This window comes from Pinus tabuliformis, chromosome 9 (assembly GCF_031772625.1).
Source record: "Pinus tabuliformis cultivar Carrire ecotype Pingquan chromosome 9, CPIR1, whole genome shotgun sequence".
Classification (NCBI taxonomy): domain Eukaryota; kingdom Viridiplantae; phylum Streptophyta; class Pinopsida; order Pinales; family Pinaceae; genus Pinus; species Pinus tabuliformis.
In genome coordinates, this window is record NC_142307.1 from 1,708,956,327 (window position 1) to 1,708,979,749 (window position 23,423).

The window sequence follows — 23,423 nt, forward strand, 5'->3', positions numbered from 1 at the left end:
CATGGGGCATGAGTTCACCCATCATCGACCACCAAAATATCTATCACGCCATGGAGGTGTGAGGTTCCATCAGATGTGTGTGTATGGAATTGTAGGAGGGAAGCCCAGTACACAATGACAAGTTTCCCGTTAGCTAAATAGAGAAATGTCTGTCCCCAGTGAGTGAAATGAAACATGCTTTGGGGAAAAGGACCATGTGTTAAGTAATGTGGATTTGTTGGTATTGATCATAAACTGTATAACATGAATCCATGGGCTTGCACAAAGGCCAAGAGCTAATGGGCCCCTAAGCTAAGCTGAGCTTTCAGAAGCCACATAGGCTAAAGAAAGATATGTGGTTGTCACATGGGTGCATGAAGTGGCAAAGTGACATCATTAGGATTGGAAGGAAATGATGTGGACACCAAGAATGATACATTTCTAGGGGACACATGGAGGATTTTAGTGGTGCCACTTAGAATAGGGGCACTATGTGACATGGAAGGGGAAGCTAATGTGGTTTTTATCCACGTCACTATAAAGCAGGGGCCCTTAAAGAGTATCGAAGTACGTTTGAAGGTGAGGTGCAAATTAATAGAAGCCACAAAACATGGTTATCCCCGTCACTTGACGAGTAAATTTTTGTTGTGCCATGGGGTTCATGCCTATGTGCATTGGAAAGGTGTGGTCGCTAACTGATGGAGCGTGTGGGACAAGAAATGACCCCATCACGTGACGTGAATGGTTACGTTGAACCACATAAGTCTAATAGTGGTACACTCTTAGCAGAGGATGCGCTGCGAAGGCACGATGACGCTATGAGGTGGTAGATGACACTTGGGACCCTGTGTATGCTGGTAGTGCGATGTGGGTGACACATGGTAGTTCCCTGTTGATGTGCAAGGGATTGAGGCCCCGAATTCAAATGGCTGTAAATTTTTATTTGGCGATCAGATCGAGGAAAAATTCATATCATTGGAAAGCTTTTGACGAGTTAAACACGATGGTGATGTCCAAAGTTAATTTTGCTAACTTTGGGAAAGGAGGAATTTTTGTAACCCCATTTCCATGTGGTAACTAGGGAGCTTGGGTTGTAGGAATTTACAGGGTAAGTTCCTCAGAAAGAACACCAAAAGGACACTGCTCACAACCAGATCACAAATCAATACACCAGTATTTTTGACGTGGTTACAACCCTCAAAGAGGGAAACAGTCCACGGCCTGAGCCAAAGCGGCCACTTCAGGCAATTTATTAATCAAAGAATGAAAATTTACATAAGCTTCTCTCATGCATGGATTACCCTACAAATGACCCTCCATGCGCTTTAAATAGAATTCATGGACCAATCGGGTGTCAAGCCACGGATCAAGTGTCGGTAATACCGAGGAGAGAATGAACCGTCGGATCACTACATATCGTGACCGTCGGATTGTAAGTTACAAAATGTACAACGGTAAAGAAACACACTTTACCTAACTCTATACCTAACTCTACACTAGACCAAGTTGAACTTAACTATATCCTATGTGTCGGAATATCCTAACATCCCCCCTTAAGAACAACTTGGGATAGGATTGAAGGATTTACAAATATGACAAAATAGGAGAAGGAAGGAGGCACTAGAGCCTATCCCCCCTTAGTGACAACTTCCTGAACTCCAACCATAAATTGAAGTTTAGTGAACTTCGCCTCTGTGAGAGCCTTTGTGAAGATGTCTGCAACTTGATCATCTTTTGAACAATATTGCACTTCAAGAACATGGTCGTGAATGAGCTTTCTGATGAAGTGCATGTGCAGTTTAATGTGTTTGCTGCGCTGATGTTGGACTGGATCTTTGCATAGCTGAATGTCACTTTTATTATCACACCAAAGTGTAGTCGGATGCTGCTGCTCAAAGCCAAACTCTGACAGGATCTGACGAAGCCACAAGGCTTCCTTACTAGCTTCTACGACACCACGATACTCTGCTTCTGCTGATGAAAGAGAAATGGCACCCTGTTTCTTGCAAGCCCATGTAATAGGTCCTGAACCAAGAGTGAACACATAACCGGCAGTAGAATTCCGATCATCAGGGTCACCAGCCCAATCGGAATCAGTGAAACCAACCAATAGAGGAGATGCTTTGGCATTGTAATGAATCCCAAACTGAACTGTACCTCGAACATAATGAAGTATTCTTTTAGTTGCTTTCCAATGACTTTCACGGGGGTTTTGCATGAACCGAGCAACAAGGCCAACAACAAAGGAAAGGTCAGGACGAGTATGGGTTAGATACAAAAGTTTTCCTACAAGTTGATGGTATAAGGTAGCATCAACTTCAGGAGAAGTACAAGTGACTGAGAGTTTGACTCCAGACTGAAAGGGAGAAGGGGCTGGCTTACAGTCTTCCATGTGAAAATGAAGTAGAATATCACAAGCATACTTGGACTGGGAAAGGGAAATACCCTCCTTGGATTGCAAGACTTGAAGACCGAGAAAATAGTGTAAGTGTCCTAAGTCTGTGATTTCAAATTTCCTTTTGAGGCTAGACTTCACATGGTTTATAAGGTTGGGATCACTACCAGTAAGGATAAGATCATCAACATAAAGAACAAGGATGATAAGAGAGTTGCCCACTTTCTTGGTGTAGACAGTATTGTCAGAATGACACCTAGAAAAGCTAGATTCTAAAAGAAAGCTATCCATTTTGGCATACCAAGCCCGAGGAGCTTGCTTGAGACCATAAAGGGATTTCTTAAGTCGACAAACAAGGCTGGAGTCTGTTTGTATGAAGCCAATGGGTTGTTCCATATAGATTTCTTCATGCAAGTCCCCATGCAAGAAGGTAGATTTAACATCCATCTGATGGAATTCCCATTTGAAAGAGGCAGCAAGGGAAAGAACAAGGCGGATAGAGTTCATTTTGGCAACAGGGGAGAAGGTTTCAGTGTAGTCAATGCCTTCAACCTGTGAAAAGCCCTTAGCAACAAGACGAGCTTTATGTTTATCAACTTTCCCATCTAGTCCATACTTGGTTCTGTAAACCCATTTGCATCTAACAAGTTTTCGTCCCTTTGGTAAAGGAACAAGATCCCATGTATCATTTGCCAATAATGAATGATATTCTTCATTCATAGCTGCTTCCCAATCTGGATGGCATGAAGCTTCTGAAAAGGTGTCAAGATCATAATTTATTGGAGCTTGAGCCAGTAAAGAAGAGGCTCTCTCGAACTGAGAACGTGTGCGTCGCTGATCTGTAGGATCACCGACAAGATCACCTGCTGCATCTCGAGTAGCACGAACCCATTTTGGAAGCTCAGGAGCTGAAGGAGGATCCTGAGATGGTGGGGGAGGATTGTCATCCTCACTTTCATCATCTGAAGAAGAAATGTTTTCAAAGATAGAAGAGATAGGGAGAGGTGGCACATCCGCCGGACTAGGCTCGCAGGCCGATATATTTTCATCAAATTTTACATCTCTTCTAATGATAAAATTTTTGGACTTAAATGGAATAAGTCTATAGCCTTTGACATCTTCAGAATATCCAACAAAATTACATTTTTCACTCTTAGGTTATAAAGCTTTATGCTTTTCATCTGGAATATGGGCCCACGCTTCACTTCCAAAAACACGAAAGTGACTTACATCTGGTTTGATTGAGCTCCATGCTTCTTCTGGAGTGATATTCTTTAAAGCCTTAGTAGGAGTGCGATTTATTATGTAATTTGCACAGTTAATTGCTTCTGCCCAAAAACTAAGACCAAGTCCTTTAGATTGTAGCATACAATTAGCCATTTCCTTTAAGGTGTGATTCTTCCTTTCAGCTACACCATTTTGTTGTGGAGTATATGGAACAGTATGTTGCATTTGAATTCCATTATCAGTGCAATAGTTGATGAATGTGTTTTTAACATATTCTCCGCCATTATTAGATCTTAACTTAAGAATTTGATGTCCAAATTGTTTTTCAACAAAGGCCTTGAAGGCCAAAAATGTGTTAAATACTTCACTCTTGAGTTTTAAGAAGTATACCCAAGTGCGTCTCGAGAAATCATCAATGAAAGCTAAGAAATACTTGCAACCAGAGAATGACACAATTGGAAGTGGACCACATAAATCACTATGCACAAGCTGTAAAGGGGCTGAGGCGTGCCAAGAGGCACGTTTTTCAAAACTGTCCCGATGATGTTTTCCGAATACACATCCGGAACAAACACCATCTCTGCAAGATACCATAGGAAGACCTGTCACCATATTTTCTTTACATATATGCTGAAGGGAGCGATAGTTTAAGTGACCAAATCGCTCATGCCAAAGTTTGCTCACTTCATCGTTATGAGCAACAAATACTGAGAGAAGATTTGATGACCCAAAGTTGTGAAACTTATACAACCTTGTAGAATCATCAGCAATGCCAGTAGCCAAAATCTGTTTAGCATCTTTTAAGTCCTTGATTACAACATCATGAGGTGAAAATTCAACGATTTTACCTTCACCTGAATGAGTTATCTGATATACAGATAGAAGGCTGCAGGATAAGGTTGGAACACATAATACATCATTAAACTGACCATTGTCTAGATGAACAGTTCCAGTCCCTACAACATTAAGAGATCTATCATCACTAACATATATATTTTTGGTGTTACAATCATTTAAAGAAGAAAACATGGCTTTGTTTTTGGCCATGTGATAAGAAGCTCCGAATCAATGAGCCACTCATGAGAATGAGAAGAAGAAGATACATTTAATGCATAGCCAGACCGAGATGCTTGACAACCACATGTAGAAAGTGCCATTCCAGAAGATGAAGTTGAAGTTGAAGATTGCCCCAAATGGATGTTATGCTTCTTCATTGCTGCTTCCAAGGCTTCCATCTTCTTAAAGCATTTCGATTCTAAGTGCCCATCTCGATTACAAAAATTGCAATGTCTATCAGTCTTCTTCCCTTTGTTTTTATTTGTCTTATCATTTTGTTGAAATGATTTTTCATTTTGGGGCTGAAATTGCTTAGGACCCTTGTTTGGTTTAGGACCATTCTTTTTAGGATATGACTTTTTAGGATTCTTTGAATTTGGTTGCTGTTGGGCGGCTAACGCTTTCTTGGAAGAGTTTCCAAGATTAACAAGACCAAGGTGTAAGAGTTTTTCTTGTTCTCTTATTAAAGAATCACAAAAAGAGTCAAAGGAAGGGGGCTTGTAGTCTTTTCCTTGAGAAATGAAGGCTTCTCTTGTAGAATGGAAGGTGGAAACAAATACAGAGTAGGCTGGTCCCAACTTAGTAAGGATGGAATAAATAAGGTTACTATCTTCTTTCTTAACCTTAACACCTTCCAAAAGATATCTAAGGGTCTTGAACTTAGACAATAAATCTTCAATGCAAGAAAAATTATTAGGGTCCAATGTAAGCAACTCATTTTCAAGTTGATGGGCTCTAATTTCATTTTTAATCCCAAAAACTTTATTGATTTGTTCCATTGCTTCATGAGGAGTTTCAAGTTCTGCAATATGGAATCTAAGATCTGGAGAAATAGACATCCCTATCAAACCACGTGCTTGATCTTGTCTATTTTCCCATTTAGCAGCCTTGTCTTCATCTTTCGGTTTCTTTTCTTGGTCTGTGGCTATTCGGTCGAGACCTTTACTTCTAAGTAAATCCTCCATGTAGGACAACCATTGGAAGTAGTTGGTACTGTCAAGGGTAACTTGGTATTGACTTTCCATTTCAACAGAAACTGAAGCTGAAGATGCTGAAAGTAAGTGTTCCAATGGATAGATCTCGAAAAATTAGGCTTGTTTAAAAAAAACGGCTCTGAAAAAGGCTTCCGGATGAAGAAGTTATGGCTTTTTGAAAAAACGTTGTTGAAGTTGCCGACGAAGTGCGGGAATGTCCGGAAATGAAAAAGTCTGCCCCCACAAAATGGAGACTTGAACCCAAGACCTCTACTCTCTTAAAATATGGAGAGAGAGAGAGAGAGAGAGAGAGAGAGAGAGGACCTTGGGTTGCGTGCTTGCTTTGAGAAAACTCTTTTTCCCTACAAAACAAAAAACACAAAACCCAACACGGACATGCAAAGAAAACGAACCTTGTGGCTCGAAGTTAGCTTTACCCAAAAAACTAAATATTTTCAAAAATTGAACCTTGCGGCTCAAAGTTAGCTTTAGCCGAAAATTAAATATTTTTCTCAATGTTTCTGATTTTCCGAGATCACACTAAGGTGCAGGGAAAAGAGCATACGCATGAGAAAAATCCTTCCTTTATGTTTCTGATTTGCCCAGATCGCATAGAGTCGCAGGGTAAAGAGCATACGCAGAAATGAAAGGTATAGATCCGGTTAAAAAAAAGCTAAATAAACTGAAACTGAAATAAGCAGAGAGAAAATAACAGTAAACTGCAAATAAACACAGTATACCTCTAGATCTTAAAAATGACGCAGCTAGGGCTACCGGAACCCTTTTCGCGTGAAACAAAAGGGGTTCCTCACTGGAACAGATGCTCCGAACACAACAGAGTAGTCCTCTTGGCCCGAAAGCAGTCATAAACAACAGATCTAGGAAACGACAGTCGGATGCAGTTCTACCGGCTTCAGATTTGGATCACCAACGGACGCGGCCCTCAAATAGCTCTGATACCATGTAGGAATTTACAGGGTAAGTTCCTCAGAAAGAACACCAAAAGGACACCGCTCACAACCAGATCACAAATCAATACACCAGTATTTTTGACGTGGTTAAAACCCTCAAAGAGGGAAACAGTCCACGGCCTGAGCCAACGCGGCCACTTCAGGCAATTTATTAATCAAAGAATGAAAATTTACATAAGCTTCTCTCATGCATGGATTACCCTACAAATGACCCTCCATGCGCTTTAAATAGAATTCATGGACCAATCGGGTGTCAAGCCACGGATCAAGTGTCGGTAATACCGAGGAGAGAATGAACCGTCGGATCACTACATATCATGACCGTCGGATTGTAAGTTACAAAATGTACAACGGTAAAGAAACACACTTTACCTAACTCTATACCTAACTCTACACTAGACCAAGTTGAACTTAACTATATCCTATGTGTCGGAATATCCTAACATCCCCCCTTAAGAACAACTTGGGATAGGATTGAAGGATTTACAAATATGACACAATAGGAGAAGGAAGGAGGCACTAGAGCCTATATGGGTTAATTGAAAGTAACACCTCCCACTAGGCTTGGGAAATGTCTAAGGGGGTTGTAGGTAGAGTTACACCTATCTTTTGAAATATAGAGATAGCTATGCAGATTGGATGGATCACAATATAGAGAAAAATTCAAAGTCCCAACCAAAAAAGCTATGATTCCATTGCCAAATAAGGAGATTCAAACCCCGTTTTCAAGACATCAATTAAAAGGTTGACTAAATCTTGAACAAAATTTGAATACATAATAGACATGCTAAGCACATACATAAAAAACAAAAAAAATAATAAAAAATAACACTGCAAAGAGGTATGGATTAGGACTTAGCACCAAGAGTTATGTTATCTTCACTATGTCTAATAGATACCTCATGACTAATGAAATTCAAATATCACGATCCCCCTGTTAGCTACAAGTTCATAATTTGAAGGAATTCCTCACTAAGTCCGGGTTTCCTTTTAGCACAATTTCCATATCATTTATGCCAATGGAATGTTTTCCAATTGTTGTTTATTGTAGTAAAAATGAAATTGGAATGGATATAACATCTCCTGAATATGCCCAAATTTATCATGTAGAGTGACTTATAAACCTACACTAGCATATACCATTATTGAAAATGACGCAATGCAACATCTCCATGTTGTAGGGAAAACATGTGCTCAGGGCCACATAAGGCACTACACATGAGAACACCTCATAATCCTTTCTCACAATCTCATGCTCCACTTTATTTTTTGTACTTGAAACATGAGAAGGCTCTGTCAAACAAAGCTTGAATTTCACAGCCTTTTCCCTCATCTTCAAATTCACCTTATGCAAATTTCCCCATATTAGAAAGCTCTTGATATCCTCATCCTACCAATTTTTTCCCAATGTGAGCATGCATGAGTATAATTGAAAGTATAGGAGAAGAGAATGACTTTTGTCCTTCCATCGAACATGACCCTGCTTCCAAATTTGTCGAATAACATGCATTGAATGGGTCCTAAATATGGAAACAACATGATAAGGCCTCATCTCTTCTATCAAACATGCCTCCATTACTATCTTCTCAGTGCCATAGTTTGTACCCAATTGCATTTTGGGTCATGGGATGAAGTGAAATAATACCTAGGAAGGTTTGTATTAAAACTTTGTAGGTAACCAACCCTAGACAATTGCCATGTTTTGATTGAATATACATAACATTTGGGCCGTAAATATAAGGGGCCTTTTCTTGTTTAAATCCATGAAAGTAAGTTCAAAGGAGAGGGCACGATGATGCTTGGGCATTGACCCTCAGTTCATTAATACTAAAATTTACCGTTTTGTTTGCCATTTCGACAACTGCTTTGTTGTTTACTCTCAGAACGTGATATACTTTGATAGAGAGAATCATGGGTAAAATATCTTTGATCTTTTTCAAGAGGCACTTCAACCTATTATCATGAGGAAGTGAATCAACCACTATATGATAAATAAGAAGCTTAGAGTCTCCAACAACTATCATAAATATAATATTGTGATTTTTTACTACCTTAATCCCCAAAAACAATACATATACTTGTACTTGATTATTTGAAATTAATCCCATACCTCAAATATAAGATAATTATATATTTCCTTAAAAAACAAATATGACTCCCAACTCTTACTACCCTAATAATTTCAAACTAATTTAATTAAAAATACATTTAAAAAATTTATTATTAAATATTCACAACTTTTTATTAATTTTATCATAAAATGTTCACCCAATTAAAATCCTTTCCCTTATTTATGTGATTAAGGCACATGATAGTCGTAGATTTGAATTTTTTTATTTAATTTATATATTTTCCAAAATTTACCCTCCCGCTTTTAATTAACTCAACAAAAATGAAATATTAACCATGTGCATTTCTTGTGTAGATAAAACCATCGCATATCCCACATTTATGTACATTCTCTAACAAACATTTCTATGCATATAATCCTAACCCATTCTTACTTAATTGCACCTTTGAACCTAGTTTTTTAAACTAAACTATTCAGTTATATTGCATTAATGAAAAGTTTGAAACCTTGGATCTCCAGCCATTAGGCATCTCTTTTCCCTATTGGAAGGGAATTGAATTTTTTCAGTGGTTGACCCGCTCAAGCCATTAGGCATCTCTTTTCCATAGTTTTAAGTAAAATATTTAGGGGAATTGATTTTTAAGTAGTTCACTCTAAAGAACTTAGTTGCTAACAAATTCACGAGTATGCTTTTCTTGGTCATATATCATATAGAATAGGGTCTCAATTTAGTTAATGATGGTAGGCATAAGATTTTATGGAGTAAGAAAAGATATCATTGTGCTCTTCACTTGGATGTATATTGCTTTGTGTTCTTTACTATAATAAATGTTTTATTTTAATAATTATGGTAAGGATAATATTACAATTTTTTGAGCTTTATATATATATATGATTTAATAACTTGGAATAAGATTAAAATTACTTTCTGTTTTATGGATTAACACATTAAAAATAATAATGACATTTCAAATGTTTTCAAATTAGATTTTTAAATATTTATGTATATTACGCGCATATATCTATATTTATCTATATATATATTTATTTATTTTTGAATCTTTTTTTTATTAGGATTATAAATTTTATACATTTTTGGGGAAGTTTCCTAGGGCTAGGTATCTAGGATAGGATGTTGTTAATTGAGTGGGTGGTAAATTTAGTTGGGCAGTTGAGGAAGGAAGCCAACTTCATTTTCTAGTTAAGGATAGATTTTACGAACTCTGATGTACACTTCTTGCTAATTTTGAAGTTTATTTATGTAAATTCTTATTTGTATATGATGTTGAAGAAAAAAGGAATATGCTTGCAATATGTGTTAAAATATAAGTAAATATACCATTTAGACAGTAAAGGTACATATGCAAGGAAATGCCTGACTTGGTTTACTTTTATATCAAATCAGTAAAATTTCAGTCTTAGAGCCCCAATGTAAGGAGCCTCATACTCTGCATTTCTCCCTCAATGAGATGAATTAGTAATAGTATCTAGTGTATGAGAATCTCTTGTGCATATTAGTATTAATATATAATGTATGAGAATCTCTTTTGTGTGTGTGCATACACACATGCAAAAATTAAAGTAATAGATTTGTGGCTAGCTTGCCGCATAAGAGAAAAGAAAGGTGAGGAATGAACTCAACCAACCAATAGACAAGTTGACTAGAGAGGGTTGAGTTGACTAGTTCAATGTCCATTCAACAAAGTGAGATGAAATAAACTAGGGAGGATTGACTAGGTAATGACTACATAATGAATCAAATATAAAAAAGGAAATCAACCAATCTTGCAATGTGAGTCAACCTAGGAAATGCAAGTTGTCCATTGAAAGGGAAAATCAATCAAAAACCAATTTGATAGCCCATGAAGAGAAGGAAAGCATGAATGGGCTGTGTACGACAAATATAACCACCATACAACTAGATATGGCCCCACCTCTACAAACAATTCACCATGTGGCTTGTGAAAAGCAATTCATAACCTCTAGGAGGGAAAAAAAATATCCCCAACAGATATAAATTTGACCAAGTAAGAGTTAAACATAATGTTATTGAGAAAAAACAACTAGGCTATGAGTTAAATCACCTTAGGAATATAATATATAGTCCAAGAAGGACATATGATGGTGGGTGTTGTACCTTAGGAGACAACCCCTAGCTGAGTAGAGGTCAGTGCCCAAGACATTTATTCAAAATGATTAAAAAATTGATTTGTTGTCCCATTATGAAACTTCAAAAGTATTCTTTTTACAGGTAATGATTATGAAATCTTCTTGGAATGAAACACCTTTCAAAGTGGCCTCTCTGATAATGAATGTGATTTAAGTTGTAGTAAAGGGGTGAAAAAGATGTTTGAAAGTTTTAAACAACATGCTACTTATAGAAGAATCTCTTGCTTTAAACTTTAGCAGAATTATGGTAGACAAATGAATGAAAATACAAAAAAGAGGAGCGCATATTAGGGTTATTTAACTTTAACTTACAGGTACTGTGAATTCAGTGAAACTGTATTATTAAAGACCAACTCCTTCATTACTCTTTCCCATAGAAGAAAAACATTAAATGATTATACAAAGATAAGAGAACACATGTTACATTCAAAATCTGTGTGGAATCACTTTGAAAAAACTTTATTCAAATCTCCAAAAAGATGAGAAATATTACACAGAAAAGTCTTCTTCCTTCTGAAGTCAAAAACTCGGAACCCTTCTTGGTTCTCCAAAATTTCCTTTTGTATGATGATTACAATGATGACAGTTATGAAATTGTCAACTGTCAAAACTACTAACTACTTGAACTGCTTTAATCTATTCGGTCCCTCGAAGGACTTTATCTATGATAAATTAAAAACAAAATTATATCATTATTACAAATACATTTTTGGAAAATTATGATGAAATAACATGTGGCTTTTCTTCATTGAGTGATTTGTGATTCTGGTGCAGTAGAAGGTCCAACTTCTGTTGTTGTTGTTTTAGGAGACATCCACTCTCTACATTTCTTCCATACTATCACATCTGAGCTCTGACTTTTTACAAACCTTGTGTGAGCCATTATGAAATTAGTGATTCGACTATAAGTTGGCTTCTCAGTAAAAAGAGTTATAATTAACCATAACAACTGAAAATCCTTGTGAAGATAATTTACAATTGTTGCCCCTTTCAGAACTGCTATTTTTTCATGAGAGGTGCCAATCTTGCTTTTGGCTTCTACCAACAAAGTTTCATAAGTCTCCTAGGGAAGCATATTTCCCTGTTGATCCTACTGAATTTCCACGATCTTGGGTCTAGGTTAGAATCTTAAAAATCTGATGCTACCAAACCAAGAATCTCAACAAGAAATACTTTGCACAATTGAAAATATAAAGCAATAAATCACATATGCACAAGTATAGACAATTTCTAACAAAATATTGTACAATAATGTACAACCTAATCTTTGTTATATTAAACCCATATGAATAATACAACATTCTATGGTATACAAGATACAATGATAATCTTCACTACAACTTCTATGTCGTATCTTGTCCTGCCAGTCCTTCGCTTCCGTATTGCTCTCTAGCTGCCCATTAGTCCTTCAAAGGACAACATAGAGAGGCTCCAGGAGGGCTGCCACCTAACATTGCTGCAAGTCACTTTTGCTACATGTACACGGGCTGATCCAATCTATATTTGATACAAGGTTATACAGATGCCCTTCATTAAGGGGATAAGGAGGGCTGCTCCAAGTCTGAGCTGTCCCAGCCCTCAACCAACCCTCGGCCTACCTCAAAACTCCTGTGGCATGCTACAACTGGGCTTCACCAAGCTGTGACAACATTATTTAGGGTCTGCCCACCTCAACTTTCCCTCAAAATAGTCATCCCTTGCCTTGACCCTCAATACCAACTCCTCAGTCCTCTGATCAACAACTTGGCCTCCTGAAATAGGCCTCAAACCAACCTTTTTCCTCAACACAGGTTTCCCTTCTCTTGTTGTGGCCAAAACAGGGATGCGTCCTCCTCCAATGAGCTTCTATCTTGTGATGTGTTGCACAAATGGATGAGTAAAATGACTCCAATTCACCTTGTATTTATACATTTACAAGGGCTCCTCAAAATGTCCATGATGGGGCTTGTCTAGCTGTCAAGAGGCTTAGTAAAATCAAGTCGACCTTAACATATTTGGGGAAAACCCACTCCATAACTTCAAAAATTTTGTATCTCCATTTCTAAAACTCAGAATTAGATGATTTTAGTTGTTTTAGATTCATATCGACGAGAGCTATCATCCTCATCCATCACATGTTCAAATGTGCTCATGGTTTTGGCCCAAATCACGACGGGTGAAAAACCCTAACATTGGGTTCCAAGTCCACAAGTGAGTGATCCAAGTGGATATTGGTGGCCATCCACCTATCCCACCTCAACCTCCAGTCAGTTTCATTTGTTTCCTTGTTTATTTCAACATTTACTATTTTTAGCACTTTTTCGGGTCCCAAACTTTCGGAGCAGTTTTGAACCCCTAAACGACATTTTTTTGAGGTCTGCAACAGGCCCATAGATGTAGGCAGGGACTTGTGGAAAAACCTTTAGTACTCAAAGATACCTTTCTAACAAGGTATCACATGCACCAAACAAAGATAATATGACAGATTTCAGTATTTGATATTAATGAGATGAAGTGTTATTTCTACTGCATCTTTGTATTTATGGTTATATCTGTAATTTGTTGTGTTCCTGTTTAAATTTAGATCAGTGGTATCAGAGCAATCTGCTCATATTTTTTTTTCTTTTCATGTCCTCAACGAGGTTAAGATATAAGGAGTTAGGGCTTGAAATGGTAAAACCTTTGCAAGACCAGCTTCACAAATCTCGACGGCCTCCCATGGCGGAAGAAAAGAAAGATGAGGGGGCAGGAGATCTTATCAAAATCTTGCTCGAAGAAGCCCTCGAGCAACAAAGGAACATGATGATGGATAAATTTGCCCAGATCCTTCATCAACTACCTAGGGGCGACGCATCTACTTCCAGTAGCTACTCTGGAAGCGCCACACCCTTTAAGATACAAGCTAACTTTGACATTCCCATATTTGAGGGTCAGATAGATGTGAACACCATAGATAAATGGTTAAATCTGCTAGAAGGATATTTTTCTATTCATGATTTTTCCAGTTGGAAAATATTACTTTTTCTCTTCTCAAAGCCGCCCCCCATGTCAAGGACTAGTGGGAAACCTACTGCGAGCAGAAGGATGAAAGTACATCCTCACTATTTTCTTCCGCACCCACTTGGGATTCATTCTGGGACGCCATCAAGGAGTAGTACTACCCTGTTGGGAGGTATGAGGATAAATACATAAAGTGGACCACACTGTGACAGGGAAGGGACCAAGATGTGCCAGAGTTTACCAATGTTGTTCATACCCTTCGCACAAAGTTGGGTATCAAGTATTCTGAGAAACATTTAGTACTCGAGCACTGTGAATACCTACACAAGTACATCTCAGATGAGATGGAGTTCCTGGACATCTCCTCGCTTAGCATGCCATACTGATACATTGTCAAGATTGAGAAAAAGCTTAAACAAAAAAAGCAAGACTTTGGATCTGCGAATTTGAAGAAAAGGAAAGGCGCCCCCAAACCGCAAAGCAAAGGGAAAAGCCAAGGCGGGGCTACCCAGGATAACCTACCGAAGCCGCAAGAAAATAATAATACCATGAAGACAAAGAAGGACATGTGAAAGTGGTGTGAGTTCCATAAGAGCTCCACTCACAACACAAGTGAGTGTCGGGCCAAGCAGTCACTAGTGGTCGAGATGAAGGCTTCTAAGTCCGATGCATGTTCCGACTTTGAGCTAGAACCTGACAAGGGGAATGAAAAAGGGAAGCATATCATTGACATGGAGCACAGTGCCATTATGGCCACCACCAAGATCCAGAAGATTGAACCTGAAGATCCAGAAGAGTGGGAGTGCCTATTCCACTCACAGATGTGGGTGAAGGGTACTCCGCTATAGTTCATTGTCGATTGCGGGAGCCAAAAGAACCTCATTTTAGTAGAGGTAATGAAGTGTTTGGGCCTACCGACTACAATACATCTGCATCTGTACACCATCGGGTGGGTTCACCAAGGATGATATCTGCACGTCAGCCAACAGTGTTGCCTTCCCTACATCATTAAACCCTTCATGGATGAGGCATTGTGTGATGTTGCTCCTCTTGAAGTTTGTGATGTATTATTAGGACAACCATACTTATGGAAGTGACATGCTATATATGAGTCTAGACCTCGCTTTGTTATTATTTCTTTGGGTACTAAGTTATACAGGATACCAGAGGTAGTCCCACATACCGCCATCTCTTTGATCTCTGCTAAGCAATGTAGTAAGGTCATTTCCTAGACTAGGATTCCTTTTCACTCTTTCTGATTCACTCTCAAAGTAAGGGGAAGGTCGTAGCCACATGCATGGCCCCCGGGAAGGGTTCCTCCAAGTAGCAGACGTAGGTGGAAGCAGTTGTGGAAGAATACAAGGACATCTTCTCCTCACCCACAGGGGTACCCTTGCATTGTCAGGTGAAGCATTCAATCGATCTGACTCTCGGATTATCTCTTCCCAACAGGACGATATATCATCGCTCCATTTTAGAAAATGAAGAGATCAAGCAGAAAATATAGGAGTTACTGCAAAAAAGGCACATCCGACCAAGTTCCTCTCCTTGTGGGAGCCCGATTGTACTGGTACAGAAGAAGGATGGAACCTGGAGGTTCCGCATTGATTATCAAGCATTAAACAAAATCACTGTCAGGAACATATATACAATCCCATATATTGATGACCTGCTGGACCAACTCAAGGGGGCCAAGTATTTCAACAAGATCAATCTAAATTTTGGTTATCACCAGGTTCCAATAGAGCTCACAGATGCATGGAAACTGCCTTTAAATCTAAGGAAGGCCTTTTTGAATGGTTGGTTATGCCCTTCGGGTTGACAAATTACCTCGCTACTTTTATGAGGCTAATGGATAACATCTTGTGGCCCTTCACCAACTCATTCGTGGTGGTTTATTTGGATGACATGCTCATCTTTAGCAAGAGTTGGGAAGAACACTTGCAACACATTTGGCAGGTCCTTCAAACCATTCGTCAACACAAACTGTGTGCCAACTTGGAGAAATGTGCCTTTGGCATGAGCCAGGTCCAATACTTGGGGTACATCATAAATGAGCATGGAATGCATGTGGACCCGACCAAGATTGAAGTCATTTAGGATTGGCCAGCCCCGACCACTTTAACATAGCTTCGCAGCTTTTTGGGCCTTGCAAATTTTTATTGGATATTCGTGTTGGGATTATCCCATATCACTGTCCCTTTGAGTCATATTACTAAGAGTGGAGTGAAAGTAAAATTTTCCTGGTTCGATTCCCAACAGAAGATGTTCGTTGAGTTGAAGCGTTGTCTTTGCTCTGCACCGATACTCACACTGCCAGACTTGCAACAACCATTTGAAATCGAGACAAACACCTCAGACTATGCTATTTGTGCAGTCCTCACCCAACACGGGCATCTAGTGGCCTATCATAGTGAGACACTTTCTGATACAATTTAGAAGTACCCCACCTATGATAAAGAAATGTATTCCATTGTGCAGGCTTTCCGACAGTGGAAGCACTACATTATGGGGAAGGAGACGGTCATCCACACCAATCACTAACCTCTTCAGTTTATACAGACACAGGGGAAGTTGCATAACGATCGTCATCAGAAGTGGTATACATATCTGCAACAATTACACTTGAACATTAAATACAAAAAGGGCAACACCATTCATGGTGCAGACTCCCTCAGCCGGCCCCTAGTTGCAGCACTGACTACTGTTATCAACTCTTATGGTCATGATACCTTTGGATGGCCGCAACAATACAAAAATGATCTAGATTTCGCCTCCACATACTAGATTCTAGTATATGGGAAATAAGTTCTTGATTTCCACCTCCAGGACGCGTTATTATGCTACCTGGGCCACATTTTTGTTCCTTCAAGGCAGTGTGGCAAACTGATTTGGGAGGCACACTATAGTCGGATTGCGGGACACTTTGGGGTGGAGAAAATTGTGGTTGTACTACAAAAGTAATTCTATTGGCCTAAACTCCGACTGGATGTTGGGAAATATATCATATCATGCACTGCCTGCGCCATCGCCAAGCCATCCAGTAAGAAGCAAGGCCTATACACTCCTTTTCCTACTCCCAGTCAACCGTGGGAATCCACCTCCATGGACTATATGTCTAGCCTCCCTTCTACCAAACATAGTAATGAATGTGTAGTTGTGGTCGTGGATAAATTTTCTAAGATGACTATATTGGTAGCCTACAAGAAGAGTATCACAACAAAGGACACTGCCAAACTCTTCTTTGAACGAGTATGGGTATATTTTAGGATCTTGCAGACCATTATATCAGATCGGGATAGCAGGTTCCTAAACACATTCTGGTCAAGGCTCTGGACACTATTGGACACCAAGCTCACCAAGTCGACTGCCTTCCATCCCCAGACTGATGGCCAAACAGAGGTTGTTAACAGGATGATAGTGAACATAATCTGCATGTACAACTCCAAGAATCCTCGAACCTGGGATGAGAGTCTTCCATATGTGCAAGATAGTTATAATAGAGCTCTCCATATCTCAACTGGTCGCAGTCCCTTTCAAGTGGGTCTAGGATTTCAACCGTTGTGTTCGATTGATGTTGCCATGCCTCAGGCAACTACACAGACATAATCCACACATGTATCATTTGAGGCAAATAAAGCAACCAGATTTATTGAACACATCCACCACATCTTCTAGTAGGTTCACAACATCCTAGAGAAGTCAAATGCCAAGTACAAGCAGTGACATGATCAACATCCAGTGCCACACAAGTTTCAGGTGGGTGACAATATCTGGTTGCATTTGCAGAAAGAACGCCTTACCGGAGCCCATTGGAAGCTTAGACCACTCTGATATGGTCCTTACATCATTACCAAGGCTGTGGGAGACAATGCTTTTGAGCTCAACATTCCCTCATTCCTTGGTCTACACCTAGTATTAAATGTGGACCGCTTTCTACCATACTTGTCACCATTACTGGACACATCAAACATTGCAGAACAACTCACACCAACAGAGTTAAATCTAGACTGCATGAAACATGCCACCACTGATCAGATTATGGATACAAAGGTCAAGAACACTCGCCAACAGATGATCCAACTATATCGGGCCGTCAAAGCTAGCCAACTCCTGCACCAAGGCAAGTGGCTCACTAAGGATTAGGTTCAACAAAAAATTCCTCACCTCATGGAGGCTCTACATGCAATGGGGACTGTTGCTTCCTAATGGGGGAGGAATGATCTAGGTGGATATTGGTGGCCACCCACCTATCCTACCTAGACCTCTAGTCAATTTCATTTGTTTCCTTGTTTATTTAAGCATTTACTATTTTTATCTATTTTTTGAGTCCTGAATTTCCGAAGCAGTTTTGGCACCCTAAACAGTGTTTTTTTGAGGTCCTGTTGTAATGTCCAACAACCCCCATTTTAATGTATTATAAATTTCCTAGGAAATTTATTATATTGAAATAGGGACCCTTCATCTTTAAAAAAAAAAAAATTATAATTAAAGTTTAATACTTAGACTTATTAATTAAAACCCAATTATTAAACTTTGATTATGTTATGAAACCAGCTCAAGAAAAGATAGAAAAGATAGATCAACGCCTTAGAATTCAGCCTCTTCGAGGGGGCAACCTCCTTTACATTACATGAATGAACAATTCTTGGATGATACAAATGAAAAGACCTTCTTTCTATATATAGGAGTCTAAGGGGTCATAACATAATCAGAACCGACATAACAATAATAATGTAAGGGCACAATAATAACAATAGTGGGCTTCTATGGGGCACAATAGTAACAATATGGGCACTACATGGGTACATCAATATAATAAGTGGGTTATACTAATAACAATAAGGGGTTACACTAGTAGTATAGGGGCATAACATGCCCCTCTCCTTCAAAAAGCGTTGTCCTCAACGCTTGAGTAGTTCTTGATGCTTCTGTATAAAATTCTTGTCCTCCCATGTGGAATATTTAGCGGGTAAGTTCTTCCACTTGATGAGATACTCTAAAATTGATCGATTTCGTAGCTGTCGGGTTCTTGTTTCTATGGCTGCTCCAGGTTCCAATATGATTTTTCCTTCCTCTTTAATTTCTGGCAATATTGTTTGAATTGGGATCTTTTGCAACTTTTGAATAAGTGGCCATACTTCTTCATCCTTCTTCCATTCATCCCTTGCTTCATTTATCCAATCTGGTTGGATAATATAAATAGCACAAAACAATGCTTCCACATCCTCATCCTTGAAGAGTCTTCCCATTCGGTAAGGTCGCCATTTTTTAAGTGCCTGTTGTTTCGTTTGATTTTGCACCGAAGTGGCGTTATCCTTTAAAAGTTGGAGAATGTTTTGTTGATGCTCGATGTGATCTTTCACTGCTTGAACCTTTTTCTTCTTGATATGTCCTTCTATCTCTAGAGTTTGAAGAGTGGTAGTTTCTTCCAATCCTTTACAAGATATGGTCGGATTTATTTCTTGATGCTCGATGTGATCTTTCACTTCTTGAACATTTTTCTTCTTTATATGTCCTTCTATCTTAATAGTTTGAGGAGTGGTAATTTCGAAAAATGAATTACAAGATATGGTTGGATTCATTTCTTCTTTCTCGATGTGATATTTCACTTCTTGCACCTTTTTTTTCTTGATATGTCCTTCTATCTTCAGAATTTGAGGAGTGGTAATTCTTGCCAATGCTTTACAAGATATGGTCTCATTCATTTCTTCTTTCTCTGGGGTGGGGTCTTGGCATATATCTTCTTCTTTTGTTGTTTCTTGATCCTTTTCTTCCTCCTCTTCATATTCTATGTAAAATAATTTCTTCTCAGCACACTTATGACCTTTAGTGCATTTTCTATCACAATTGTAACAAAGTCCTTTTTCTCTTTTTTCTTCCAATTGTTGTGGTGTAACCCTTGTAGGTTGTGGAAGGCTAGGAGAAACAACACTTCCATATTTATATTTGTGAGGGGTACACTTCTTGGTTTCCATAATTTTGCTTTCCACTATGTCACAAAGCCCTTTTACTCTTTCCAATTGTTGTGGTGTTGCTCTAAAGAAGGTGTTGCTCTTTGTATCCTCATAATGTGCTATCATTTCCTCCTTGAAAATTGACCACGTAACAAGTTGTTTACGAGAACAAAGCCCTTTGTACCATAAAAATTGATATGGTTCTAAATATGAAGATGCAATACATACCTTTTGTAATAGTTGTACACCATGTATATCAAAATATTGCTCCATATGAAGTATCCAATTTACCGGATCCTTGCCATCAAACTTCCTCATCTTGCTTTTTCTTGATTTTAGGAGCTCTACCTTGAAACGACTGTAACTCTGTACTTTCGGATCTTTAAGTTCTGAAATTCTGACCTGTAGTAGCCCTCTGTGTCCGCTTTCCAATGCCACCAGTCTGATCCAAATTGGATTCTCCAAGAAATAGTTATGCACAATCTCCCAAGATGACCTGATTATAGACTAGTTCAGTAGAGCAAACTTGTACGACGTGCCACGAGTCACTGTTTCAACCTTTGGATTTGAAAAATGCACAAAAGAAACTACATTCCGTCCTATTTCTGTACCTTCTTACGAAATTTCAATCCGATCCCCAGAGAGAAAGTTATGACGATCTTCCCCAGGTCACCTGTTTTGAATGTAATTTAGGAGTCTGCAAAAAGACCAACTTCTTCAGATCATATCTCCGCAAATATCGTGCAAAAAGCTCTGAAATTCAGATCTAAGGTTCAACGCGATTTCTTCTCAAATGGGTTTTTTTTGTGACTTTTGAAACATCACAGAAAACAAGTTATAGCGAAAATGCCACGATGACCTGTTTGGAGCAGCGAAACCCTAGAATCCAAAGCTCTGATACCAAATGTTATGAAACCAGCTCAAGAAAAGATAGAAAAGATAGATCAATGCCTTAGAATTCAGCCTCTTCGAGGGGGAAACCTCCTTTACATTACATGAATGAACAATTCTTTGATGATACAAATGAAAAGACCTTCTTTCTATATATAGGAGTCTAAGGGGTCATAACATAATCAGAGCCGACATAACAATAATAATGTAAGGGCACAATAATAACAATAGTGGGCTTCTATGGGGCACAATAGTAACAATATGGGCACTACATGGGTACATCAATATAATAAGTGGGTTATACTAATAACAATAAGGGGTTACACTAGTAGTATAGGGGCATAACAGATTATCCCAAAAAAACAAAAAAAAAGGGTTTTTAAGATTCTCGAAGGTTGAAGTCTTTACAAACTCCAACACTCCGCCATACCCCGCAATCGAAAAGTTTCATAAAGAAAAGACCCCTCCACCAACTCCATTGCGATTGCGATATAAAATGGACCCGACGGGAAAATTAAGTTCACGTCATTAAAATCCCATGTCTGAGGCCATCACAAAAGTTTAAAAATTTTAAGTCCAAGCCTTCTCCAAGCGCCGATTGCGATATGTGATAAACCTCGGGACCCTTCAATCACAAAGTTTCATAAGGCTCAAGATCCCTTCACTAACTCCATTGTGATTGTGATATAAACCAGACCCATGGGGATTATCCAATACAAATCATAAAACCTCGCATCCATGACTATCGCAAAGGTTCCAAAAAAACAGAAGCTTAAGTTCATAATCCACCTTTCCTCGATTGCAAAATGCAATTAAGACCGGACCTGACGGGATTATAAAATCCATTTCATTAATATCTCGTGTCTGGAGCTATCGCAATTTCAAAGATTCTAAAAGTTCTGCCCCGCTACACAGCGCTGATTGCGATATGTGATATAACTGGACCCGTTGGGATTATACACTGCGATTTCTATTAATATCGCATCTGGGGCCTATACCACAATCACAAAATTCTAAAAATTCATGCCTCATCCCAATGTCGATTGCAATATGACGTCATATCCTCATCATCTCCACGTCGCTTTCCACGTCACTTGTCATCTGCCACGTCATTTTCCATATCACCATTCCATGTCATCTGCCATGTCATAATGATGTGACTATGGCGACATCCCAGATGTCACCCCGGGACCTCGCAATTTCATGTTTCATAGGGACACAACTTATAATAAATCCTTCACCGCTGTCGATTTGCGATTTTCGATATAACCGGATTGGGATTATAAAATCCATTTCATTAAAATCTCGCATCCAGAGCTATCGCAGTTTCCAAAGACTCCTGCCTATTGCGATAAGTGATTAGACCAGACCCGATGGGATTATTCACTCCAACTCATAAATCCCTGCATCCGGGAAATTGCAAGAATCACAGTCTTAATCTTCCCAATGCTGATTGCGATTTGCGATAAACCCCAAACCCAATAAGAATTACATGGAAATTAATTTAAATCCCTACCTCTGTGGCTATCATGAATAATAAAAGAACATCGTTTCTCTCTCTCCTGCTCATTTCGATTGCAATTGCGATTTTATTTTAGAAGGCCCCCTTTTGGATTTTATATGAAATACTCCTGGTCTAAACCAATTGCGATTGTTCTGAAGTTTTTCCCCTCATTCTATTCCGATTGCAACTATTTTATGGTCTCCCCCAAAAATCTGATTTCCGATTGTGATAATTCGTAAAGCTCCACGTCCTCACTCCACATTCCTCTCCATGATGTCAGTGTTGATATTTTTCTCTACGTTTTCTTGATTTCCTGCAAAAGTGATTTGTCTCAAATAAAATTTGTTTATCATCTCATTTATGTTTATCTTATCAATTATTGTTTGTCGTGTTCAGGTTCACGATAGAGGAAGACAATTGTACTGATAAGTGGCAGATCAGTTCAAACATGCAGACAAACATCTAGAGAATTTGATGGAACAAACGAAGCTGTTAAAGACAACAAATCACTTTCAGAAACTTCTACCAAAAAATTGTTTTCCTTTAAGCATTGTTGAAGGGATCTGTTTAAATGCCTTCAATGCTCTGCATAATAGATTCACTGATTTTTTGCTATTTAAGATTACTTGTTGTATCAAATAAACATTCTGAATTTTATGAATAAATGCTTACGAAAGCTCGCACTATTTTACTTTCATCCTTTTCTCAATATAAAAACTGGAGCATTGTTTAGGAATTTTCACAAAGAATTTTGAGAAGTTGCATTACTGTACTCTTGGAATCATCTTTGTGGGAAGAAATAAACTGCTACTATTTCTTTTATGAGCTGAGTGAAGTGTATCTGGTATTTCTATCATTGCACCTCTGTTTTGTTCATAAGTAAATAGTAAATTTATCTTTTTAGATTGCTTATTGCTTGATATTTAAAGAACAATATTACATGTATTCACTATTGATCATGTTGCCATTGATATTTTTATACAGGTTAAGAAATTTGCTTTGATATTCTAAATGTGATATGATTTTACACATTATTTTGATTAAATATGTAATAAAACTAATCATCTTGAAATAGTTTCATTTCCGTTGGTGTTTGAGAAATCTATATTGTCATTTACTAAGGAAAATCATTATATATCACATCTAGATAAAAGTATAACAATCCCAGGTTATAGAGTAGATTAATGCATATATTTTTCCATTTGATTCATTACTGCAAATCCATCTATTTCACTCCACTATAAGAATTA

General features: G+C 38.4%; 1 protein-coding gene across 1 annotated transcript in view; it reads left to right on the forward strand.

Moving 5' to 3' along the window:
- LOC149155517 (uncharacterized) overlaps nucleotides 1-22,809 on the forward strand; it is an 87,375-nt gene extending 64,566 nt beyond the window's left edge. Inside the window, exon 3 of the mRNA XM_089440551.1 lies at nucleotides 22,570-22,809. Coding sequence (XP_089296677.1) covers nucleotides 22,570-22,599 — 30 coding nt within the window. The 3' untranslated portion in view covers nucleotides 22,600-22,809. The remainder of the gene's footprint in view (nucleotides 1-22,569) is intronic.
- The last annotated feature ends 614 nt before the right edge of the window (nucleotides 22,810-23,423 follow it).